This window comes from Pleurodeles waltl, chromosome 5 (genome assembly GCF_031143425.1).
Source record: "Pleurodeles waltl isolate 20211129_DDA chromosome 5, aPleWal1.hap1.20221129, whole genome shotgun sequence".
Taxonomy (NCBI): Eukaryota; Metazoa; Chordata; class Amphibia; order Caudata; family Salamandridae; genus Pleurodeles; species Pleurodeles waltl.
Genome location: NC_090444.1, coordinates 918,546,803 through 918,568,765, shown reverse-complemented (window position 1 = coordinate 918,568,765; position 21,963 = coordinate 918,546,803). Strand labels below are relative to the sequence as shown.

Sequence of the window (21,963 nt, the reverse complement as noted above, 5' to 3'; positions counted from 1 at the left end):
TCACCTTCTGAATTTTACTTTGTCAGCTTTGGTTTTATGTTTTCATATTTTTCATTCAGAATTCTAACCTTTTGTCCTGTTACTGTGTGTCCATGCATTTCTAGAACAATTCTTTCTATTCAAAAACATGTTTCCTTTCTCTTCTATATGACTAATAGAAATATTACTATTGAAACCATTATTGTATTGGGTATATTTGCAGTTTGCCAGACTATACTCACTGCATTTGCTTCATTATGTTCTTGAATAAAGAGAGGAGAAACCTGATAGGCAGTCTAACATGCATTTGTGACTTTTTCTAAATTCAATTGTCATTTTTCTGGTCTCATTTTGTTAAGCCATTCTCAGCATTGATGCTGTCGTATATTGATGCAGAGGCTAAAAACGTGTTTTCTCCTTTTTTTTATTCTACTGAAACAAGCCCGAATACATTGTTGTTAATATGAACTGTTTGTGCCCTTTAAAGCCTGCAGATACCACTTTAAATCGTACTGACAGATGTCATGTTGATTAATGTTTCTTTGAGGTTTTAAAATACAACCTGACATTTAAGTGACCTTTCTGCTTTTGTTGGATGTTGCTTGTTTACCTCTTTATCTTGGTTCTCCCTGATTGAGTGGATTAAGAAACATGGCAATAAATTCTCTAAAAGTTAAGCTGCATGGAAAAAATAGACACAAAAGGATCATTTAATATCACAACTATGACTATGATATATTCAGAAAATTTCAGTTCGTGTCGTCTTTATTGTAAATAAATCAGTCCTCTAGTTCTACGCTTCAGAGGTTCAGCTAGCTAGCACAAAACATTAATGTGAGACGCAGTTACAGTGGCGTGGTAGATTGTGCTTAAATATCGTGTCTCTTAACTGCCATACCACAATGTGTGCATTGTTCTTTAGGGTTTTTCATTGGGACTCTACATGTTTATCAGTCTAGTGTTAAGTTGCACATTGTTTCATACATTACACACTGTGCAAAAACGAACATGGAAATACAGATTCTGAGGTGGTAAATCCCAGAAAGAAAATCTTGTGAACATAATTATCTCTTAAAACTGACATTTACATCTTGAATCATTTTGTGCTTCTTTTGCAACCCATGTTGGTTCTTGGATTTATGGTAAAAAACCGAAGACGACCTGAGAAAATGTAGCTAAGATATAAGTTAATAGGGTTAAGGTATATAATGGAATCATTCGGTAGCAAAGTGTCTACTTTTATTAATCATAATTTATCATTCATTAAGGGTACTAGTTTTATAGCAACTTCTTAGGTTCAGTCTTGCAAGTTTTGATTATTGAAGTATTACTGCGGTATTACTTTACATTGAAAAAAGTATATTGAGTGCAGACATAATCACAAGCATTCATTCACCATCTCAAGAATTTCTCCATTTCCTCTCTCGATCTGGATAGGAGCGACAAAAGAATGCTGTTTTGTTCTTCTAGTGATGTTTGCCTGGTTAAAATGACATTGCTTTTAAAATTCACATCGCTCCAAAACCCAAAATATAAAGTGATATTATAATACATTCATTTGGTGTAAGCACATATATTACAAGCCTATTTTTTTTTTCTTCAAATCCATTTATTGAAACGATTTCACAGACTGTTGTGCTTATTGTATTATAAACAAGGCTCACAATCTTCTCAGTCCTCTCTAATCCGGTGTGAAGCTCTTGATTTCAGGTGGAGCCTACATTAAGAATATTTCCTTTCTTGGGAGGTGAACAGATACCTTACATTAGGTAACATGCTTAAAGAGGGCACAATCACAATGTTCGAGCATGTAAAAAGATGACTTACATTTGCGAGAAAATGAGCTTTATCATTAATACCACAGCGAGACATTAGGCCATGAATGGCCTATTCGGGCTTGGAGCATTACGGGCTTTAATCCTTTTAGAAAAAGCAGAACGCTTGCATAAATAGGAATTTAAGGGTCATGAGAGAGGGAACCCAGGATGACGTTTTCACAGAGAGAATCAGATGACCTTTGGAATGCCTGCAGAGGCACCTGAAATGTATGAGGAGAGGAGGCCGTCTTAAATATCCTCTACAGATGGCACTACATACCTGGGCACTACAAAGCTGCTAGATTGCATGCATTAGTCAGACAGATGGGCAACTAGAGGGAGTGTTGAGGATTTAAGGACTACCATGCATTTATTATCTGACTCCCAGAGATGCATGAGTTCGGAGGCTAGACCTTAGATCACATAACACAAATTACCAGAATAAAATATATGGGGCAGTTATCCAGCGTTCTACCGGGATTGGTACTGGAGATCAATTGCGGGAAAGCAAATGGCATCCACAGCCTAGTAATGCTACTTCTACTCACTACCAAACAAATGCTCCTAGCAGGATGAAGGCAAGCAAAAACTCCAGTGATATTAGACTGGGATGGCATATACTGGATAAGGCATAGATATTTTGTGAAAGAGCTGGCACACAGAAGGAATTCCTTAACATGTGCCCCTTTGTCAACCTTTCTATCAGTAGTTGTGCTCTCACAGGCCTAAGGACATAAGCGTAATCCAGATCCTATCAGGAGAAGAAATGGGGTGAACACATACAAGCAATAAAAGTAGTGGAAGCTTTACTTTCAATTAGGCTTATACGGGTCAGCCTAAATCATATATTATAGTAGATGGAAAAGAAATAGCCATACTCCCAGGTGGGAAGGGTTTGATTAGTTGGATTCTATGCTTCCACTGCTTGCTTTTCAAACACTACTATTTTTCTTTTAGGTTAAGCACTCAATGACAGCACGTGTTCTCCAGCGGCCTCCCTCGTGTCCTTTTTCTCCCCTGAACTCTAAGTTGTTTGTATACTCACACTTTTGTACTTTCACCATTGCTTTCTTGCCTGTGTGCTTCTCCTTGCCTGCTCTGATTGCACTCTATCCTGTTTGTCCCCCCCCCCGTTTTTGCTTCCCCCCTCCCAGTTTTTGCTTCCCCCCTCCCAGTGTTTCTTCCACACTTGCCCTCTATGTGTTGCTCCCAAATCCACCCTCTCTGTGTTGCTCCCCTAAAAAAAAACTTTAAGGGGAAAAACCTTTTTGACCTTGTTAATTTATTCAGCCATCCATTTCGGTAAGTAAAAAAAACAAAAACAAATGCTTGCATCATTTTTGTAGTCATGTGTAGTGCTTGTGCCTACAAAATGGCGCAATGGCCATGTCTTGCGCTTTTTATTTGTTTTCTTTAGCCATGACTTAAAATCATTAGCAAGTCCTGTAAGTCCCAAAGGCAAGACCTAGTCTAGACTGCTTGTTACTTTTAGGGACTCATCATGTACTTGACTGTGTGACACCAATAAAATGACTCACAGAATTAGATACGATGTTATAGCTAGTGTGTTTTTTTTTTTTTGTTTGTTTTTTCTTTTTTCCAAGCACTGTTTAAATAGCGTCCGGAGTGTACCCTAGCAGCCTGCCTGTCAGACCTACTTCTGTTTATTGTCTATAAATGCTATTACAAAAGTTTAGTACTCGGTTTACCGAGAAGAGAATGTGATATTTCTTACCTAACTGTGTTCATGTACACACATTTTTTTTCCTTAAGTATTTCACAGTACAGTATATGCAACATATAATTTGCTCTATATTTTTATCTTCTGGGACTCACGACTCGTGCATATTCTACTACTCAAGGCCCATTTACTTCTCAGTATCTTAAGCTTACATATTAAGTGATCCGATTTGTAGTACTCTTCGATACACTTTGCTTTTTTGCTACAGTGATCATAACTAGTCAGATGTATCCAGTCCATTTAACATATGGTCTTCTCTTAATTTCTTTGCATTATTATTCAATCATATTGTTTTTCATTACAGCACACTTCACACAATTTACTCTCCATTTAATCGTGGAATTCCAGATGCGTCGGATCCATTGTGTTTTAGACACTGGCTTTGGGAGCACTTTATTTTGTATTTTTCTCTTATTTCACTTGAAGTTTCCTCCCAGCTCCGTTATCTCATGTGTCGCTCTATGGCTATCTACTTGATCAGATCACCAGTATTTGATGCAATTTTTTTTTTTTTGACATTGCGTTATCACACAAGTATCTTGTATATATTTGTTGAATAGTCATCAATCTTAATATTGTAGACCTGTAGATTTTACACATACCTGTATTAATTTCGAAACGAACTGGGTTTTGAACCTAATAATATATTATGTTGGCCAAAAAATATTTTGGCCATTTTAGTGAGCCAATTTTATATTTTTGTAACAAGTAGTTAGTTTACTTGTAATTAATGCCCTCTCTCATCACTTGTGCCATGAATTGGTGAAGTTGTTTCATCACATGTGAAGTAGTCACTGTAGTCACACAGAAATGTACAAATTTGAATCTAGTGAGCTTTTGATTGTATTTCTTTTCAGACCAGATGTCCAAAACAATGCCGAATCGTTGGCTGAAAAGGGTCTTCGATGGCGACTAATACATTTTAGTTGGTGAACTGGACTTCACATTTGATTGTCTTGACTCAAGGATCTTTGACATTTGGTGGTTTTGGTTTTGAAAACCAAGGGCTTTTATGCCATACACATGTGATTGGGGTGCAGACATGTTTGATAATTCGTATGGGCACCTTGAGTTCCTTTTTAAAGACCCTAAAAGGTGGCAGGTGTAGGAGGCTGGCTCATTGTATGGTGTACACCTATAAGTGAGACACCCTGCACTGAGTCAAGACAACCCTTAGTGATAGTGTAAGTGGTTTCTAATAACAAAAGTGCTCAAAGGGTAGCTGTGGAGAGCAGCTCAGACTTTTCAGAGGGAATGTAAAGCAATTGCAATAACCACAGAGTCAGTCAGTGATTTACGCATGAGAAAGAACCACACCAAGATTTTAAAAAATGAGTATTATTTATTAACACAGAGGCACTAAACTAAGTTTGGTATTTCTTCCAGTGGGAGATATGCATACACAAAATATACTAACAAAAAAAAAACATAGGTAAAATCATAAAGTGACATGGGGGCAGCAAACCATTTACTAAAAAAAATGGGTGAAGAAAAGTCCAGCCAGGCAAGACTAATACTCAAGGATCCTAAGGACTGGGGAAGTACTAGAACACCTGAGGTAAGTATCAGACTTTACTCAGAAGCCTGTAAACAGAGGTGTCACTTAGCGTCAGTGTCCATAGGATATCATAGGATAGTCTTGGTTGGGGAAAAAGTTGCAGAAGGTCCAGAGGACCCCAAAGAAACCTGGTGGAGCAAGAAAGGTTTAAAAGTGCCCCCTCCTGTGGCAAAAAGTGGAGCCCAGGTGCATGGGGTGAGGTTGTGTCGGACCCTTGCATTGAAGTCTGTTGGGACCTCGGCTGTCCAGCTTCTGAAGTGAACCATGGACCAGGTCAGTGGAACCAGGCGCAAATTCCAGACAAAGGAGTACATGCAGAAAGAGATGTCCGAGTCCAAACCACCTGGAGTCATCAATGGGGTTCAGGAGAGCAATGCCAACCCTTTTTGGGAGTATTTCTCTGTTGGACGGTTGTCGTGGAGAAGCAGCTGTGGCATCAAGGCAGTGCAGAAGGATACCAGGAGTCACCACAAGCTGTCCCTCGCCGGTCGTCGAATTGCAGAGGGGTCAGTGACCAGCAGAACCACCAACAAGCCTTGGCAAATGCAAGATGAAGTATGCACAAAGTGTTGCAGTAGATGGGGCCAGCATTATCCAAGGGACTCAGCCTTCACAGGTAAGTCAGGGCCAGCCCTCAGTAGTGAGGAGAGTCAGCGGGAATCAATGAAGACCTGTGGTAGCAGGCACAGGGAGTTGCAAGGAGGCCTCAGCAGCAGAAAGAAGATGGATGCCCATGTTGCAGGGAGGACTTCAGACTTGAAGCTGTGCGATGCTTGAGTCTGGGGCTTCTTGAAGATAGGAAGTCTTCGGACTGAAGAGCAGCAAGTCTTGGTAATGACAAACAGACGCGGTGCACAGGGTTTGCATTATAGCAGCTCCAACAAGAGACCATCCACTTCCCAGTTGCAAATAACACAGGACCTCTGGAGATCCACCGAACCACCACCTGTGTTGCAGAGCCTGGAGGAGTCGAAAGGACTGCAGGATCCTAAAACCAGTCATCCACGTTGAGATGCCTGCAGTTGCAGGGGAGTGATTATTTCACTCCAAGAGAGATTTCTTCTTGGTTTCCTAAGTGCAGGCAGAGTTCTTGTGACTCTGGAGGATGCATGGCCAAGGGAGTTGCAAAGTCCTTGCAGTGCTTGGGGAGAAAGTTACAGTAGGAACCCTCCTACCAGTTGCAGTCTTGTCTTGGTCCCTGGTGAAGTCTGGCAGCCGGATCCAGAGTCCAGGTTGCAGAATAGTCTTGAAGACGAATCTTGCAGGTGAATCTAGGGTCCCACCTTCTGTGGAGCCCTTAATTAACCCAGGAAGCGGGTTGGTAGACGTCTTTGGTGTACCACCTATCAGGAGTGGACACTACTCAACTGGACTGACTAGTCATCTGCTCCTAGGGGCCTCTGCTCATCTTGTTTCAAAGATGGCTGAGTCAGGTAGCCACCTGGCAGAGTCCTGGATGCCTCCCTAGAGGAGGAGTTGGACAGTGGGGTGGTCACTACACAGCCCCACCACCCCACCCCACCCCCCCGCCCCTCCATCCGTTGTGTTTTTGTGCCAGAGCAGGAGCCTGTAGGCTCCTGCACTGGAAGAAACCAGTTTTGCAAGGAGTGCACTAAATGTGCCCTTCAAAGCAGACCCTGCAAGGCTGGATGGCAGGCATGGGGGAATCCTCTAAGGAACCTCCAGAGTACATGGTGTCATGCAACTAACACTGGAACTGGCGTAGTTGCATGATTCCAACATGTTTGATACCAAACATGACCAGGTTCAGAGAAACCATTATGTAGTTGTACCTCTGGTAATGACCAGAGTCCACTACATTCCTTTGAACGGTTTCCCCGCACTTACAAAACCTAGGAAATGGAGTCTGGGGTTTGTAGGGGTACCTCTGCTCATGCAGGGGTACTCTTACATTTAGAACCATGCACCCTGCCCTTGGGCTGAAGGGCCCACCTTAGGAGTGACTTATAGGTTCAAAGTGCAGTGACTGCAATATAAGGTAAACCTTATATCTGAGGTAAAAGGTACATGCACCATTTCACACAGGCTGCAATGGTAGTCCTGTAGGCACAGTTTGCATGGGCTCCCATAGGTGACATAATCCATGCTGCTGCACATGGGGAAGTTCTGGGACTTACAGGAATACACCAGTAGGCCAACGGTGGGATGTAAGACGCTAGGGGAGAGAAAGAGAGGGAGAACACTAACAACTGCGGTCCTGGTTAGCGGGATCCCAGTGTAGTACAGTCAAAACACCCTGAGACCAGGCATAAAGTGGGGGCAACCATGTCAGAAAGATCCTACTTGCCCACAGCGGGGTTTCCACCATTTCTAGTTTATTTTGTGGAGAGAGGCTAAATTCATGTGAGCAGCCACCAAACCTCTTGTAACCACTGTTGCTAACACATGTAATGATATTGCCAGTGACTGCATGCCATTACAGATATTTTAGGTAGGCATGGGTGAAATTTAAACAACACTGGCGTAGTTTACATAATTTTGGTAATTTCAAGAAAAACTGTAACATGAAGTTCCTGAAGTTGCGCGGTTATGCCATGCTGCCTAATACGTGCCATTTGCTGCAAAACTTTACTGCAAACATGTGGGTAGCTGTTGCTTGTACCAGTTGTTTGTCGTACTGTTTTTAGGTTGGGCCGAGCAGCGCGCATGCGCTGCTCTCTCGTCATGCTGTACTCTACTCTGTGGGCTTGAACCATGCCCATCTCATGCCCATCAACTTCATTCTTACCTTGGCCTGCCTTTCAAATTTCCCTTGATTTCATAGGTAAATGCTTTACATTTGTCCAGCGTTGAGGCTGTTTTGTTATCACCTCTGAAACTGACCCTGATACATGGATTTTTGCACGATCCACCATATACCGTAGTGTGGTGCACTATTTTTTTCTTTTGCCTCTCTTGTTTCCGGCCATGCTTCTGTTTCTTTGTGGTGTCTGCACCCTAAGGCGCCACGCTGGATGGAAGTTCTTTTTTTTTTTTTGATGTTTCATATAGAGAGAACTTGATTGGAGGGATGCTTTACATGAGTACCACTTACGTACAAGTTTAACAGTTGAAAATATACAAACTTGTGCATTTTAAGTAGACAAAACACAGAACTCCTCATTGCTTCTTTGCTTCTCTCCTGGCACAGTGGGAGAGCCGATACTACAATATTCACTGCACTCGAGGAAACTCGCCCCATAATGCTTTGCAGGGCATTTTTTACAAAACATTTTTATTCATAACTCTCAACGTGTGTGGTCCTAAGGCAACAGGACCAACATCAAAACATTCAGCATGACAGGCTCCTTCCGTGTAGGTCATCTCTGGGTCCCCACACTACGTTGGGGAAACCCCAAAATAATAACCTCTCCCACCATTCGGTGTCTTTTTTAGCTCTCTTTTGGCTGGATCTTTTGTTTTACATTTGGGAGTAGTTTGTATTTTTAAGGGCCTTGTTTGTAATATTGTTGTAGTAGGCTTCCTAGGCCTGAAAATGTGTAAGGCACTATGCCCTTTCGGGGCTAAATATATGGTTACACTTCATTGCTTTCTGCCATTCTGTTTTTTCCCCTCAGACTGTCTTTATTAGATTTTTATATAAAGCATCAACAAATCTAAAATCAGTGAGCTTCGAAAAGGTTTACATACAGTTTACTAATGTTAGTTACAGTTGCTGAATACAGGATGAAGCACGGCAAAGTGTCTATTCAGTATCAAATGGAATAACGTTGATAAAATACAGCGGAATACAAGCTTTTCAATGTTTAACAATCCTGATCCCGCCTCCCCTCAAAAAAAAAAACTACCAAAAAGAAGAACCAGAAGAAGTGAGATAGATAAACGTGTATGTAGGATGTTTGTGAACTTGTGTGCTTGGTGTGCAGGAGGGGACTAGAGCCATATCTTGTTGTGGGGTGAGTTTCGGATGCCTTTCAAAATTGGAATAGGTTCAGAACTCTTGTTCGAGTGGGACAGGTAGTCAGAGGGAAGACCTCCAATAGAAATTGGACCAGAGGTCCCCTTTTATATTAGAAAAAAAAATGTAATCATATGATTGTATGCCTGCTAGTTGTTTCATTGTTATAGCTTGCCATAGTGTGGCATGCCATTGAGAGAGAGATGGAGCTGTTGTCTTCTTCCATGCTGCCACTATGGTTATTTTGGCAGAGCTGAGGCAGAGCGAAAGGATGCAACGGCCCGCTATGGATTAGCGTTTCAAAGAATCTTCTTCAAAGGCCTAGAAGGGCAAATGCTGGTGTGGAGGGTAGGGGGTGGTCTAATATACTTTTCATCTGCGCTAAGATTTCTGTCCGAAAAGGGAGGCTTGTACGGCAGTCCCATCAAAGATGGAGGAAGTCTCCGAGTAGGCCATAGCCCCTCCAGCAGAGGTCACACTGACTAGGGAATATCTTTTTAAGTTTTGTAAAGTAAAGATACCAGTCAAATAAAAGATTGTAATGCACATCTTGCATGCTCAAGGAATGGTTGGATCGAGGGATATCATCCCATAGCTTCCACCATTGCTTATCTGAAATTGATTTAGTTTAGAATCTACCTTTGACAGAAATTATCATTTTGTCTCTCTAAAATGTTGCACGAATATTTCATAGTTTTTAATAATTTTCTTTCATTGGGTTTGCAAACTTCGTATGTGATATTTTAAACAGATCTATTATCACAAAACGTATTAATTAGCTGAGATCTGGGACCACCTATGCACACTAGTTGCACATAGTTTGATACTATTATTCTCAAATGTTAGCAGTTTCTTCTTCTTAGTCTCAGTCTGTTGTCAAATCTTTGACCCCACAAAGTCATTCTTTTTTCTCATCTTGCCCATGTCAATTGATGCAGATTTATTCACATGTACTCATTTCTATAGTGTAGGACGCTGGCTCTGTATATACTGTACCAAAATGAGGTATAGTTTGCACAGAATCCAGGGGTTCCCCAGAGACTTAACAGAGGCTAAAGTAGACAATGATAGTGCTCTTTTGTGGTAGTGTGGTCTAGCAGTTAGGCTTATCAGAGGGTAGTGCAAAGCATTAGTTGTACTCAGTCAAGAAATGAGGCACACACACTCAGTGACTAACTCCAGGCCAGTTGTTTTATGTAGGAAAACATATATTTTGTAACTTTATTTCTAGAACCAGAAGGTCTTTGTTGCAGATACGTAAAGTTGTCAAAAGGTATCAAGCAACATATATCAAATGTACTTTGTTTGATTATTACAAATCAAACGGTTTACAAGTAAGTAACATTTTTCAGTTTGAAAGGGTGACAGTGCAGTTTTCCATAGGAGTCATCAGAGTCTAGGGGAGGTGGGGTGTTAGCACATTTAGCAGGTAAGTACACAGGTTCACACCAAACACACACCCTCAGCGGCGACAAGGTGCAAAACAGAGAGCTGAATTCCCAATACTTTCCAATAGGGGTACCCTGGGGGTCACAGAAGATGCAGCAGGCCAGGACCAGGGGGTCTGTTTGGGCAAAGCAAAGGCTGGACAGGTAGGGGAGGCGCCCACTGGACATTGCTGGACTGTCGGTCAGATTCCCCAAGGCTAGGGGGCCGCAGGTGCAGGGGTCTCCTTGGATGTTGTGTATCTTTGTGTGTGTGGAGGGGGGCAGGTGCTGCAAACAAGGGCCAGTTTCCTACATATTGCACCGATAAATGTTCACTTATTCAAGTGTGTGGCTGTGTCAGAGAAAAATCACTGTTGAAGTGACTAAACAAGTTGGTTAGAATTTCATACGATAATTTATAGATTAATTGCATCTGGGAAACTGTTCTAAAATTTAGCTGGAGGTACACTAACGGTAAACTTCTCACTTTATCCCTAGTGACGCAGGTATGCACTGATTTCCTCCCATTGTAACCTTGTGGTATTATCTGAGATGTTTATTTAGATTACAAATTCTGCTTCTTGCTTATCAATGGAGAAGCTGTTAATTTATTAACTATTTCCTTGGCAAATATCTTACCATGGAAATGAATGAACGCAGTTAGTAGCTCCTAACATCGTGTCTGTGTTTCACTTTGAGTAAAGCTGTGCCTTTCACCATTGAATCCTTCACCTTACATCTCTGCAAAAATAAATTAAGCAGCCTTTTCTGACATATGTGGTAGAGACTTCTAGCTGCAGAATCCTTACTTAGGAATTCTCCAGAGGCAACAGACTGGACCAGTAGATTTTCGTGAGCAGTACTCCTGCGCGCTGACAGGTGGCATCGATCAGCTCTATGCCCATCGTCGGCGTCATCCACACTGGAAACAACATCCCTGCTCTTATATAGGTGCCACCCTGACGGGCTGGCAGTTCCTTTCTTTCCGTGCCAGCGCTAATCCTAAGAGATCTCCCCTTGGTCGCTTTTGACTGTTCTGTTTCAACTTTTTGTTGAAGTATTTTTTGAGATCACGCCTGGTGTGTTGAGGAATGTTTTCTAGAAAGATGCGTTTCAAGTCCTGCGTTTCCTGTCATTGGGCAATGTCTGTAACGGATCCGCTCCTTGTGTGCTTGTGGTGTCTGGAGCATGACTACGAACTGAAGTCGTGCTCCCAGTACCAGGCCCTACATCTAGCAGTCCATTACTTCAGACAGGTGTTTTTTTGCAAATAGTCTGAAGGGGACACTCTCCCCTTCAAGACTACCCCTCCATCCATGCCACCATTGTGTGATTGGATGACAGAGAATCATTTACCCTTCTCCGCGAGGGAGATACAGCTCTTTTGGCCAAGGGGGCCATAGAGAGGGTTCCATGCCAGAAATAGGCTGTGGTTGCTATTCCTGCCACTTTCAGGTCCCCAAAAATTACTAAGTTCTTCACCCTGTCCTAGACCTATGAGCCCTCAACCTCTTCGTCAAGGAGAAGTTAGAGATGCTCAGTTTGGCTCAGGCCTTTCCTGGACCCAGGAGACTAGATTGTCTAGTGTTGGACTAGCAGGACACTTATTTTTAAGACTCCCATCATGCCTTCCCACAGACATTATTTGCAAGTCACAATGGGACACAAGAACTTTCAGGTCACTGTGCTCCCTTTTGGCCTCACCAGTGCAAGATGATGACAGTGGTTGCAGCTCATCTACAAAGATCAGGGGTATCAATCTTCCCCTATCTCGACAACTGGCTGTTAAAGGCAAGCTCACCCCAGGGTGTTGTCTTCCACCTCCTGACTACAACAGACCTCCTGCATTCGCTGGGGTTCACTATAAACAAGCCAAAATCACACATAACTCCCTCTCAGACGCTCCCTTCCTTTGGAGCTGTTCTGGACACAGTGCAGTTTCAGGCTTATTCTCCAGAACAGAGGTCTCCAACGAGTAGCTTACTATAACCCTTGAAATAGCTCCCGGAGCTTAAATGGAGCCCAGTACCACTTGCAAAGGGTCTGTGCATATTAAAGAAGGTGGCACTGCTCATCTTAAGACGATTAGAGTAGTAGGCTGGCAAACCAATGACCGGGTGTCATAATAAAACTCAAACATATACTATGTTGGTCTATGGGATCTGCTTCATGGCCATATGTCTTCGTTCACAGTTAGAAAACAATTAGTCCTTTGTGAGAGGGGACACCTCATGCTTTGGCTGACATTTCATTAGTTAGGTGGAGGCACTTAATACTGATAGACCTTTTCCTAGCTTCTGCTGGTAATCACGCTTAAAATCCCTGTGTGGCTGCTTCAGATAATCCTGCTCATGGTGCCCATAGTATAATATTAATATAGGTGCTTACTATTTTACAGTACTAAACGTTTCTAGTAGCTCACAAGGACTTTGCTTGAGCAAAAGTAGCTCTTACTAATGAAAAGGTTGGATGCCCATGCTCCAGAGTGACGAGTCCAGAATATTCAGGCTGTGATACTGATGTTTCAGCCTCTATCCTGTATTTCGGTGAGAATGATTCAGAGGCTGCTCAGCCTCGTGGCCCACTGCATCCTGCTGATGACACATGCAGGATGGCACCCTGGGCTTTGCAATGGGGACCAGAAGTTCCAGTGGGTGCAAAATCAAGGGAATCTCTCCGAAATGGTACAGATCTCCCAAAGGGAATTGCAAAACATCTGCAGTGGTGATTAACGAACCACAATTGGGTCAGAGGCAGATCCCTTTCCCAAACAAATTTGACCGTAGTGACTGATTTGTCACTCCTGGAATGGGGTGGCCATCTGGAAGAAGTGGAGTTCACAGGAATCTGATCTCCAGCGAAAGCGGGACCCCACATCAGCATGCTGGAGCTACGTGCGATCCGACTTGCATTGAAAGCCTTTCTTCCCTCTATCAATGGAAAGCTAGCTCTGGTGCTCACGGACATACCACCGCTATGTGGTACTTCAACAGGCATTGCGGCATGGGGCCGTGGATCCTTTGTCAGGAAGTTCTACACCCATGGACATGACCGGAACAGCAGGGCATATCCCTGGTGGTTCAACATCTGAAGGGCTCTCTAAACACCAAAGAGAACAAACTCATCCAAAAATGCTAAGTGGCTCACAAACGGCGTCTACATCTGGAGGTGCTGCAAGGTCTCTTTCAGCAGTGGGGAGAGCCTTGGTTAGATATGTTTGGCTCCATCGAAAACACACAATGTCAGCACTTTTGCGTGTTGGGGTTTCCAAGGCAGCAATCGCTCAGAAAAGTTTTTCGTCTCGAGTGGTATTTAGGCCTCCTGTATGTCTTTCTGCCCATACCATTCCTTCCCAGAATTCTCAAGAAAGTCAGGAATGACCAGGCCCAGATAATCCTTGTGGCTCCGACCGGGCACGAAGAGTCTGGTATCCCAAGCTGCTGAGCATGTCCATCAGTCCTCCGATCAGACTGCCCCTTTGGGGAGGATCTTGTGTCGCAGCAGCAGGGGAGAGTTCTCCTCCTGAACCTGTCCATTTTCTGCCTTCTTGCATGGAGATTGAGCATCTGCTGTTAACAGCTTTTGACCTTCTGCCTGAAGTTTGTAATGTTATCTTGACAGCCAGGCATCCCTCCACCATAACGGTATATGCCTGTCGTTGGAAGAAATCTGTGGCATGGTGCACAGGCAAGTCTGTTGATCTCCTTTCTGCCCCTCTTTCTGAGGGTCTGCAGTCATTGTCACCTAAGCCACCCTACTTTCCATCTATTTTGACAAAATGGTGCTTCACACATGGTCCTCCTTTCTCCCGAAAGTGGTTTCACACTTCCACGTAGGCCAATTCATCACCTTGCCTAATTTTTATATTTAGCCCCCCCCCCACACACACACACACACACACACACACACACACACACCTCTCCCAAAATCCATCCAAGGATTAGGAGAGACTTCACCGCCTAGAGGCATTCTACCTTGATCATACAAAAGAGTTCTGGGTGGATGACCAACTCTTTGTAGGGTTTGTGAGGGGAAAGAAAGGTCAGGCAGTGCAGAAGCAGACCATCTCCAGATGGGTCGTACTCTGCATTACGATCTGCTACACACTGGCCAAAAAGCAACCCACTGAGGGTTTGCGCGCTCATTCCACCAGAGCTAAAGCTGCTACCACTGCCTTAGCAGGTGGAGTTCCAGCCCTGGACATCTATCAGGCAGCAACGTGGGCATCTCTGCATACGTTTACCAAACACTGCTGCCTAGCCAGTCAGGTCCCTAGGGATGGGCACTTTACCTGTTTGGTTGTGCAGGACTATTTTTGTTTGAAATAGGTTAGCAGACCCATTTCCGGGGATGGTATTGCTTGGATATCTACTCAAAGGTAAAACATCTGCAGCTAGAAGTCTCTATTGGATGGACAAGTTGCTTGCCTTCGGTAATGCCTTATCTGGTGGTGACTATAGCTGCAGATTCCTTACTGACCCAGCCTCCCTGCTCTGCGAACGGATTTCTAGGGACAAGGAATTCTTTTGGGCCCTAGTTTTGACAAACCTGTGGTCAGTGTTTTTCACTGCTCTTCGCTTCTGCCGTGGAAAGTTGTGAAAAGAAACTGACATTGGTGTGCCTGTGTGGCACTTACATAGGAACTACAGTGTCATTTCCAGCGTGTATGATGCCGATGACATATGCAGAGCCGATCAGCGCCACCTACTGGCACGCAGGGTTACTGCTTTCGAAAAACTTCGGGAACCAGTCTGACGCCTGAGGAGAATTCAAAGGTAAATAATCTGAACCTAGATAGTCTCTACTTGATAAGATGTTAACTGAAGGTAAATATCTTGTCCTTGAACGGATTTTGCCCACTTGTTTTGCAGTATTAGGCCTTGTATTCATCCAAATTATGATTGTGTATATTTTCGGGTTATTGATGCATGTGAGCACCATTTGATACATTAGTTGGTGTAAAGAAATGGCTCCCTGTTGCAGTTACCCCCCACTTTTTGCCTGATACTGATGCTGACTTGACTGAGAAGTGTGCTGGGACCTTGCTAACCAGGCCCCAGCACCAGTGTTCTTTCACCTAAAATGTACAGTTTTCTCCACAATTGGCACAACCCTGGCACCCAGGTAAGTCCCTTGTAACTGGTACCCCTGGTACCAAGGGCCCTGATGCCAGGGAAGGTCTCTAAGGGCTGCAGCATGTCTTATGCCACAATAGGGACCCCTCACTCAGCACAGACACACTGCTTGCCAGCTTGTGTGTGCTGGTGGGGAGAAAATGACTAAGTCGACATGGCACTCCCCTATTGTACATTATATATTAATTATGTATGAAGTTTATTTATTTTTATTTCTCCATGGTTGTGGTTAGGGCTGACTAGACTCACTTTGCTACTACATCACCTATTATGCTAGATTTTCTAACTTCTGAAGAATTTGTTAAATTAGGTTTCAGTTTTAAAAACTATTACAGGGTGAAAACAGTATCTTCGGTTCCACAGTGATCTAGCAGCTTCCAGTGAATTATTCACCCCTTCAGAGGCATAGTTTTTTAAATGTCACAGTGAGAAGCTAAAAATCCAAAGAGTTTTATCTGTGCCATTGAACTGGTTTGCACCAAATCTGCCCCCCAAGTTTGCTCTACTGTCGTGTTAAGTCTGTAGAGAGTGCATAAATTACGCTACATCACCCAAGTCTCTCTTCTCCTATCTGGAATTAGTACTCTAGAATCCACTTAGAACAACGCCTCATCATCCCAGCTGTCAGCAGAGTTCATGGTTGATAAGCATTTTATGGTGTTAAACTTCCTCGTTATGAGCAGGGTTTTGAACATTTGCAGCATCCGCAAGAAGGTGGTGTCTAAAACAGATACTCATGGCATTGTATTTGGTGCTTTAGTGTCACTTTTATGAACACATAATGGTCAGTGCTGTAGAGAGCATTTAATAAAAAAGAATAGACTTTGGATTGAGTTCTCATCATGTATTGCAGTTTTTTAGATCACAAGTACATTTCTTAAAAGCATGTCACCAAATGTGTAATGTAATCTAAAATTTCTAATAATAATTTAGTTCCAGTTACTGGTTCTTTGTACCTTTAGATTAGGAAGGACATTTTGCTACAACTGCTCTTCCTTATTCTTCCAGATAAAGTTGTAACAGTATGATAGCCGTTCAACAAATGTATGATACGTCAGCAACATCTAATTCTTTTTATGACCCCAACATATTACTCACCTCTGCTAAACCTGTTATTTCTTCCCGAAGAGGCTTGTTCAGACTTGTGGAGAAAGTGAGGATTCATGATGGAGCCAAAGCAATATTGATCCTCTCTTGAGCACAGGAAATTAGATTAGCAAATACATCTCACCAGTTTGCTGGAAGTGTGTTGTCCTTGTTTGGATCCCAACCTATAGAGCACCCAAAGCCATATCTTCTGTATTGTAGATCCGCTTTGCTGTGTTTATAAATTAGATTGTGACAATTTAAGTCCTCCCACAAGGGCGTCCACCTATTGAATGTCCACATTACTTTTGTTCTGGTCTGACACTGGTAGTTTTTATGAAAGACTTTGTGCCAAGTTAATCTCATTATTATTATACTCACCATTGTCACTGGACGTATCCTACTCGTGCCCTTCCTCAGACCAATAGAAATCTGGTTCCTCTTGTTTAGTCAGTCTTGTTGCAGAAATCTAGTACTTCAAGCCACACAACTTGCATTTCTAGCACTGCAAATAACAATGGTTATGATTACCCAACTTAATTGTACTCAGCTGACAAACCACTGAAGGAATAAAGACTGGAGTTGGCATTACTATGAATTGATATTGTGTAAAGCAAGGCGATGCCATAGGACGATTATATCAAAGACATTTGTATTATATAATGCCTTACACATATTATGTTGATTTAACGAAATTACTTATACTTGGAACAGCATTGTAGCTGCAAAGTATGTTGCAAAACAAACTATTTAGGTCGTTTAACAAGAATGGGTCTAAGAGTGCAAAAAATAGATCTTTTTTAACACAAGGTTATAATTAAAATATGAAAGTGAAACAATAGTGTGGCATACATTGCTCAAACAGGTATCCCTAACTCATTAGTAACATCATTCTTCACAACAATTGCCTATGTAATGCGTTAGCTTGAAAGATGAGACTATAGAAGTATATACAGTGATAGCCAACAGTTAGTTGTTCTCAGACCTTGTGCAAACTAATGAATTGTACCTTCATCAGCATGGTATATAAACCTTCAGCTGTATTACCCACAACGTAGGGGAGGGCAGGATCACTAGGTAGTAGTAACAGATATTTGTGGGACGCAGCCTCCAGCGCACAGACTAAAGAGATTGGATTCTGACTAGATGAAAATAGTCTAGCATTAATAGTTTAGAAAGCAAGGTCAATAATGTGCTCTTCAGTTACCTCCTCCAATAAGGATGCTGCAATTCAAGGTAAAAACCTCAGTAGCTTGAGAAAGATGAAAAAATGCAAAATTAATTTGAGCTTCATAAATGTTGATGTATACTTTCATTTGGTCCAAGGTCTGACTTGTACCATGTCCCAGAAAGCCCCATCCCTGTCCTGTCAACACACTGGCTATGTAACCAGCCATCGAATGCGCAACCTTTCTCTTGCAGCTAACTTCACTCTTGAAGTTTTTTGAGTTGTTTGTTTTGGTTTACATTATACCTTGTATTGGTTCTCTGTAGCTTTATGTCCTTCACATAGGCATCTTTCAGTATGCTTCATAATTTACATTTTTGCCAGAAGATTTTAAATTTGTCATTGTTCAGTTTAAAGACCATCTACACACCTTTCCCTCCATTAAATGAATAGTGTGAATGTGTATGTCTCATGAAATCTTGTTTTCCATACTCTTATCCTCTTTGTAAAGTGTTTTATGCTAAACCCCAAAACGTTTCCCTCCAAGACAATAGAAGATCACTTTGGACTTTACTCTAGATGCAATCAAGATTCTGCCCTTTGTTCTGAAAGTGTTGCCCCTGTATGTCTCTTGGTGATTTAGTGTTATTGCAGTACTTTTAAAGGGCCTCCCAAAATACTTTTTAATGTTAATTTAAGCAGTAACTGGGCATCACAGGAGCTGCTGAAAGATCTTAAAAACAATCTCATTTAGGACAGGCTTTAGAGACTCAATTCCTAACATTCTGTATCTTGAATCTGCTTTGAAGGCCATTGCATTTTTCTAATCTGTTCTTCTGTTGGTAAGGGAATTCATAGATGCTCAGGTCCAATGTCAAGAAGGTGTCATCCTTGTTAATCTGCTTTACTATTACAACATTGCGATGGCAAACCTATACTTCAGTAGTTGGATAGATATTAAGTTACCCTCATCTCTAGCGTTTGGTGCACAATTGCTTCAAAAATCTTCAATCTTTCTCCTTTTCTTGTGGGAATACCAATTATCTCCTTTTTAATGCTACTTTTGCCAGTTGGACCAATTACGACTTTATTACACTTTAAATATTTAACTGTTATAGTTTATCGAAATTCTTCAGAATGCCGAATGAATTTAATCTTTACCCGACATGCAAAGTGTGCATCAGGCTTAGCACTCACACTAATGAGCATTGGTAACTGCATAGACAACAGGGATGAGGCAATGCAGGTCATATTTGCACAGTCTTTTTTTATGTGAGTGTGTGACTTCCTCCAAATGTATGTTACGTAAATTGAGAAAGTCACCTTTGCTCACAGAACAAAGGTTTCTTAAATGTTTATTTTTGGTTTTGATTGCCTAAAAGTCTTCAGGTAGAAATTAATTTTCAAACCATTTGTCATCATTTGTATTTGCACTGTTCTTCAAATGAAAATTATCTTTCACCCAACTATGAATGAAATGTCCTGGACATTTACAGTTCACATTGTGACAATGCACACATTATATTCTAATGACCAAGAATGTGCTGTGATATAGGTTTATAGTGAGTTCACATTAGTCTAGAAAGACAGAGATAGCATTATTAATGACTAAATAAGAAATGTAAATTCCAGCATAGCACTAGAGTGACTAACATTGTGGTTCAAGGAGAACTGGCTCAGAGACACATTTTTTATGATATCCAAATAGGTAAAATGTACATAGTCAGTGGCTAGTCTTCAAATATAGCATGAATCAGACTCTTTCCCCTTACTCTCACAGTACTACATTAGACACTCCAAAACCGCTGATTATTATTTTTTGTTTTTATACACAGTGATAATCTAATAGAATGCCTAATCACCCATTCGGTAAATCTTTGCCAAACCTCATAGGTTTTGTGCTTGTTGTTCACAACTCACAGGGGAAGCAAGGACTAACTAGAATGTGACTAATTATTTTAATTATGTTTGGTCTGTCTCATTTGTGTTATGTACTGTTGGAACTGGTTGTTGAATTATAAATCACATTTGTAAATTTAGTAAAATAATAATTCGAGCTGTTCTTGTTGTTATTATTTTTTTTATATATCTGGGCAACATTCTAACTGGCACTTCTCGATTTTGTATTTGACAGGATCTTCAACTAGATTACGGTCAGGGACCCCATGGCGGTTACTTCTTGGGTGGAAACAAGTGAGTGCAAAACAAAATAAATTCACTTCAAATATTAAAGTTAATGTACATTTGCTTGGGATTTGCACTGAACACAAATTCTGGAAACCTGAGTGCATTGTCATTTTTGTAGGAGCAATTTGTCAGTTGCTGCTACAAAACATCATTATTCCCAGTCCCCCGGTATCTGGAATGCAAACCGTTGTAGTTTTAGAGGCAATCATTGAATTGCCCTTCTTTCCTTCTGCACCTATTGTCCTACCATTCCTTTTGAAGGACCTGTTTTCCAACCCCTTTTGGCTAGTTCCACTCACAACACATCTTCTTTACTGGCTTGCATAAAAGATCACATTTATACTTTTTGACCCGTTTTCAGTATTGGTGCCCGTCTGACTTTTCGCTTTGCAGGTTCTCCTAATTTCAAAGTATGTTGGTACGTATTCCTGTGCTCACCCTTTATACGTGGTTATATTGGCATATTCCTAATTGGTATGTTTAACTTGCCTATAAGTCCTTGGTATATGGTACGAAGTGTACCAAAGGCCTCGAGGTTAAGTGCCACTAGTAAACCACAGCACCTCTTGTAAAAATCACTATAGTGGCAGTTCAAACATGGCTTTAGGCCAACCGCAATAGCCTTATTTTAACAGTGTAAAATATGGACTGCAATCCCTGTTAAATAACCATTTTTCACATGTAACAACCGCCCTGGTAAATTTTAGTAAGTCATGCCATGTAAGCCTAGTAGTCCATGAGGTTGAAACCTTGGTATTTAAAGGTGGGATATGTACAATGTTAATATTACTGTGTCCTTAAATTGATTAGGCACTGAAAGGTATTTTCACAGTGGCAGGCCCACCTGCCATATGTAAAAAACAGAGTACAGTTTAAAATACCGAAGGACCAGCTAGAAAAATAAGATTATATATAATAAGATATTAATTCCCCCTGAGGTTCCCGGAGGTTAATCTGCATTGGCACTCCAGATTCACTTAGCCAGTGAATAGCCTTGAATAGGTGTGTGCAAAAAGGTGTGAATACCTCTGTGGAGCAAACAATAAGCTGACCTATTGGGAAGAAGTGACTTCTCTGAACTCCGTAGAATATGCAAGATGGGGGACTGTGAGCAACATTTTTGTCACTACAGTGTCATCCTGCTTGAGTATCAAATCCTGTTAAACAGGTCGGCTGGGTTAACCTTGGGGTGCACTTCAAAGGGAGAGATTAGGATGTCAGGACAGTGCTTGTGTATCCCTATTGGGTTTCTGAAGGGCCCTGGTTTGGACCTACAAATGTCTTGTCCCTAGGTTTACTGTGTGTACAGGACCTGATCCTAGCTGGTATTTAGTGTTTCATGTTGGAGTACACTAGAATAAAGATATTACACTGCCCCCAATTACACACACACGCACACACACACAAACACACTCTCTCCCTCTCTCATTCTCTGTCTCTCTCTCGCTCTGTGTCTCTCTCTCTCTCTCTCTCTCACACACACATGCGCACACACACATGCGCACACACACACACACTACACACACTACACACTACACACTACACACTACAAACCACACACCCCACACTCCCACCCTGGGCCCAAGTGTAGTGTGGCTGAACACTTTCACTATCCTGAAATGCATCTTGGGCCTATTTGAACAAGGCATAAAGAAACTACAGAAAAAGTGTGTATGATTGGCCCTGGGAACTTTACCCCATTGTTTACAGAGGGACCTGGAGTCCCCCTCCCACTAGCTCGTGCCAGGCAAAATTTGGCATCTCTAGGCACCCACTTCAGAATACATTCTAGTCTTGCTGTAGGTCTGGAGAGGACTAGGCCTGCTGTCTGTGACTTGAGAGGAGTCATGAAAGACTGTAGCTGCTCCTTCTTGCACTGAGGACAACGCCATTGATCCCCCTGTCAGTTATCTGACCTCATGTTAGCTACAGGGAGACTACAGCCT

The 21,963-nt window shown here is 42.0% G+C and overlaps 1 protein-coding gene across 5 annotated transcripts in view; it reads left to right on the top strand.

Moving 5' to 3' along the window:
* Positions 1-21,963, top strand: part of MAP4K3 (mitogen-activated protein kinase kinase kinase kinase 3) — a 960,603-nt gene that overhangs the window by 431,580 nt on the left and 507,060 nt on the right. For all 5 annotated transcript variants that reach the window (XM_069235044.1, XM_069235047.1, XM_069235048.1 and 2 more), the window contains one exon: positions 19,965-20,023. In XM_069235044.1, coding sequence (XP_069091145.1) covers positions 19,965-20,023 — 59 coding nt within the window. The remainder of the gene's footprint in view (positions 1-19,964; positions 20,024-21,963) is intronic.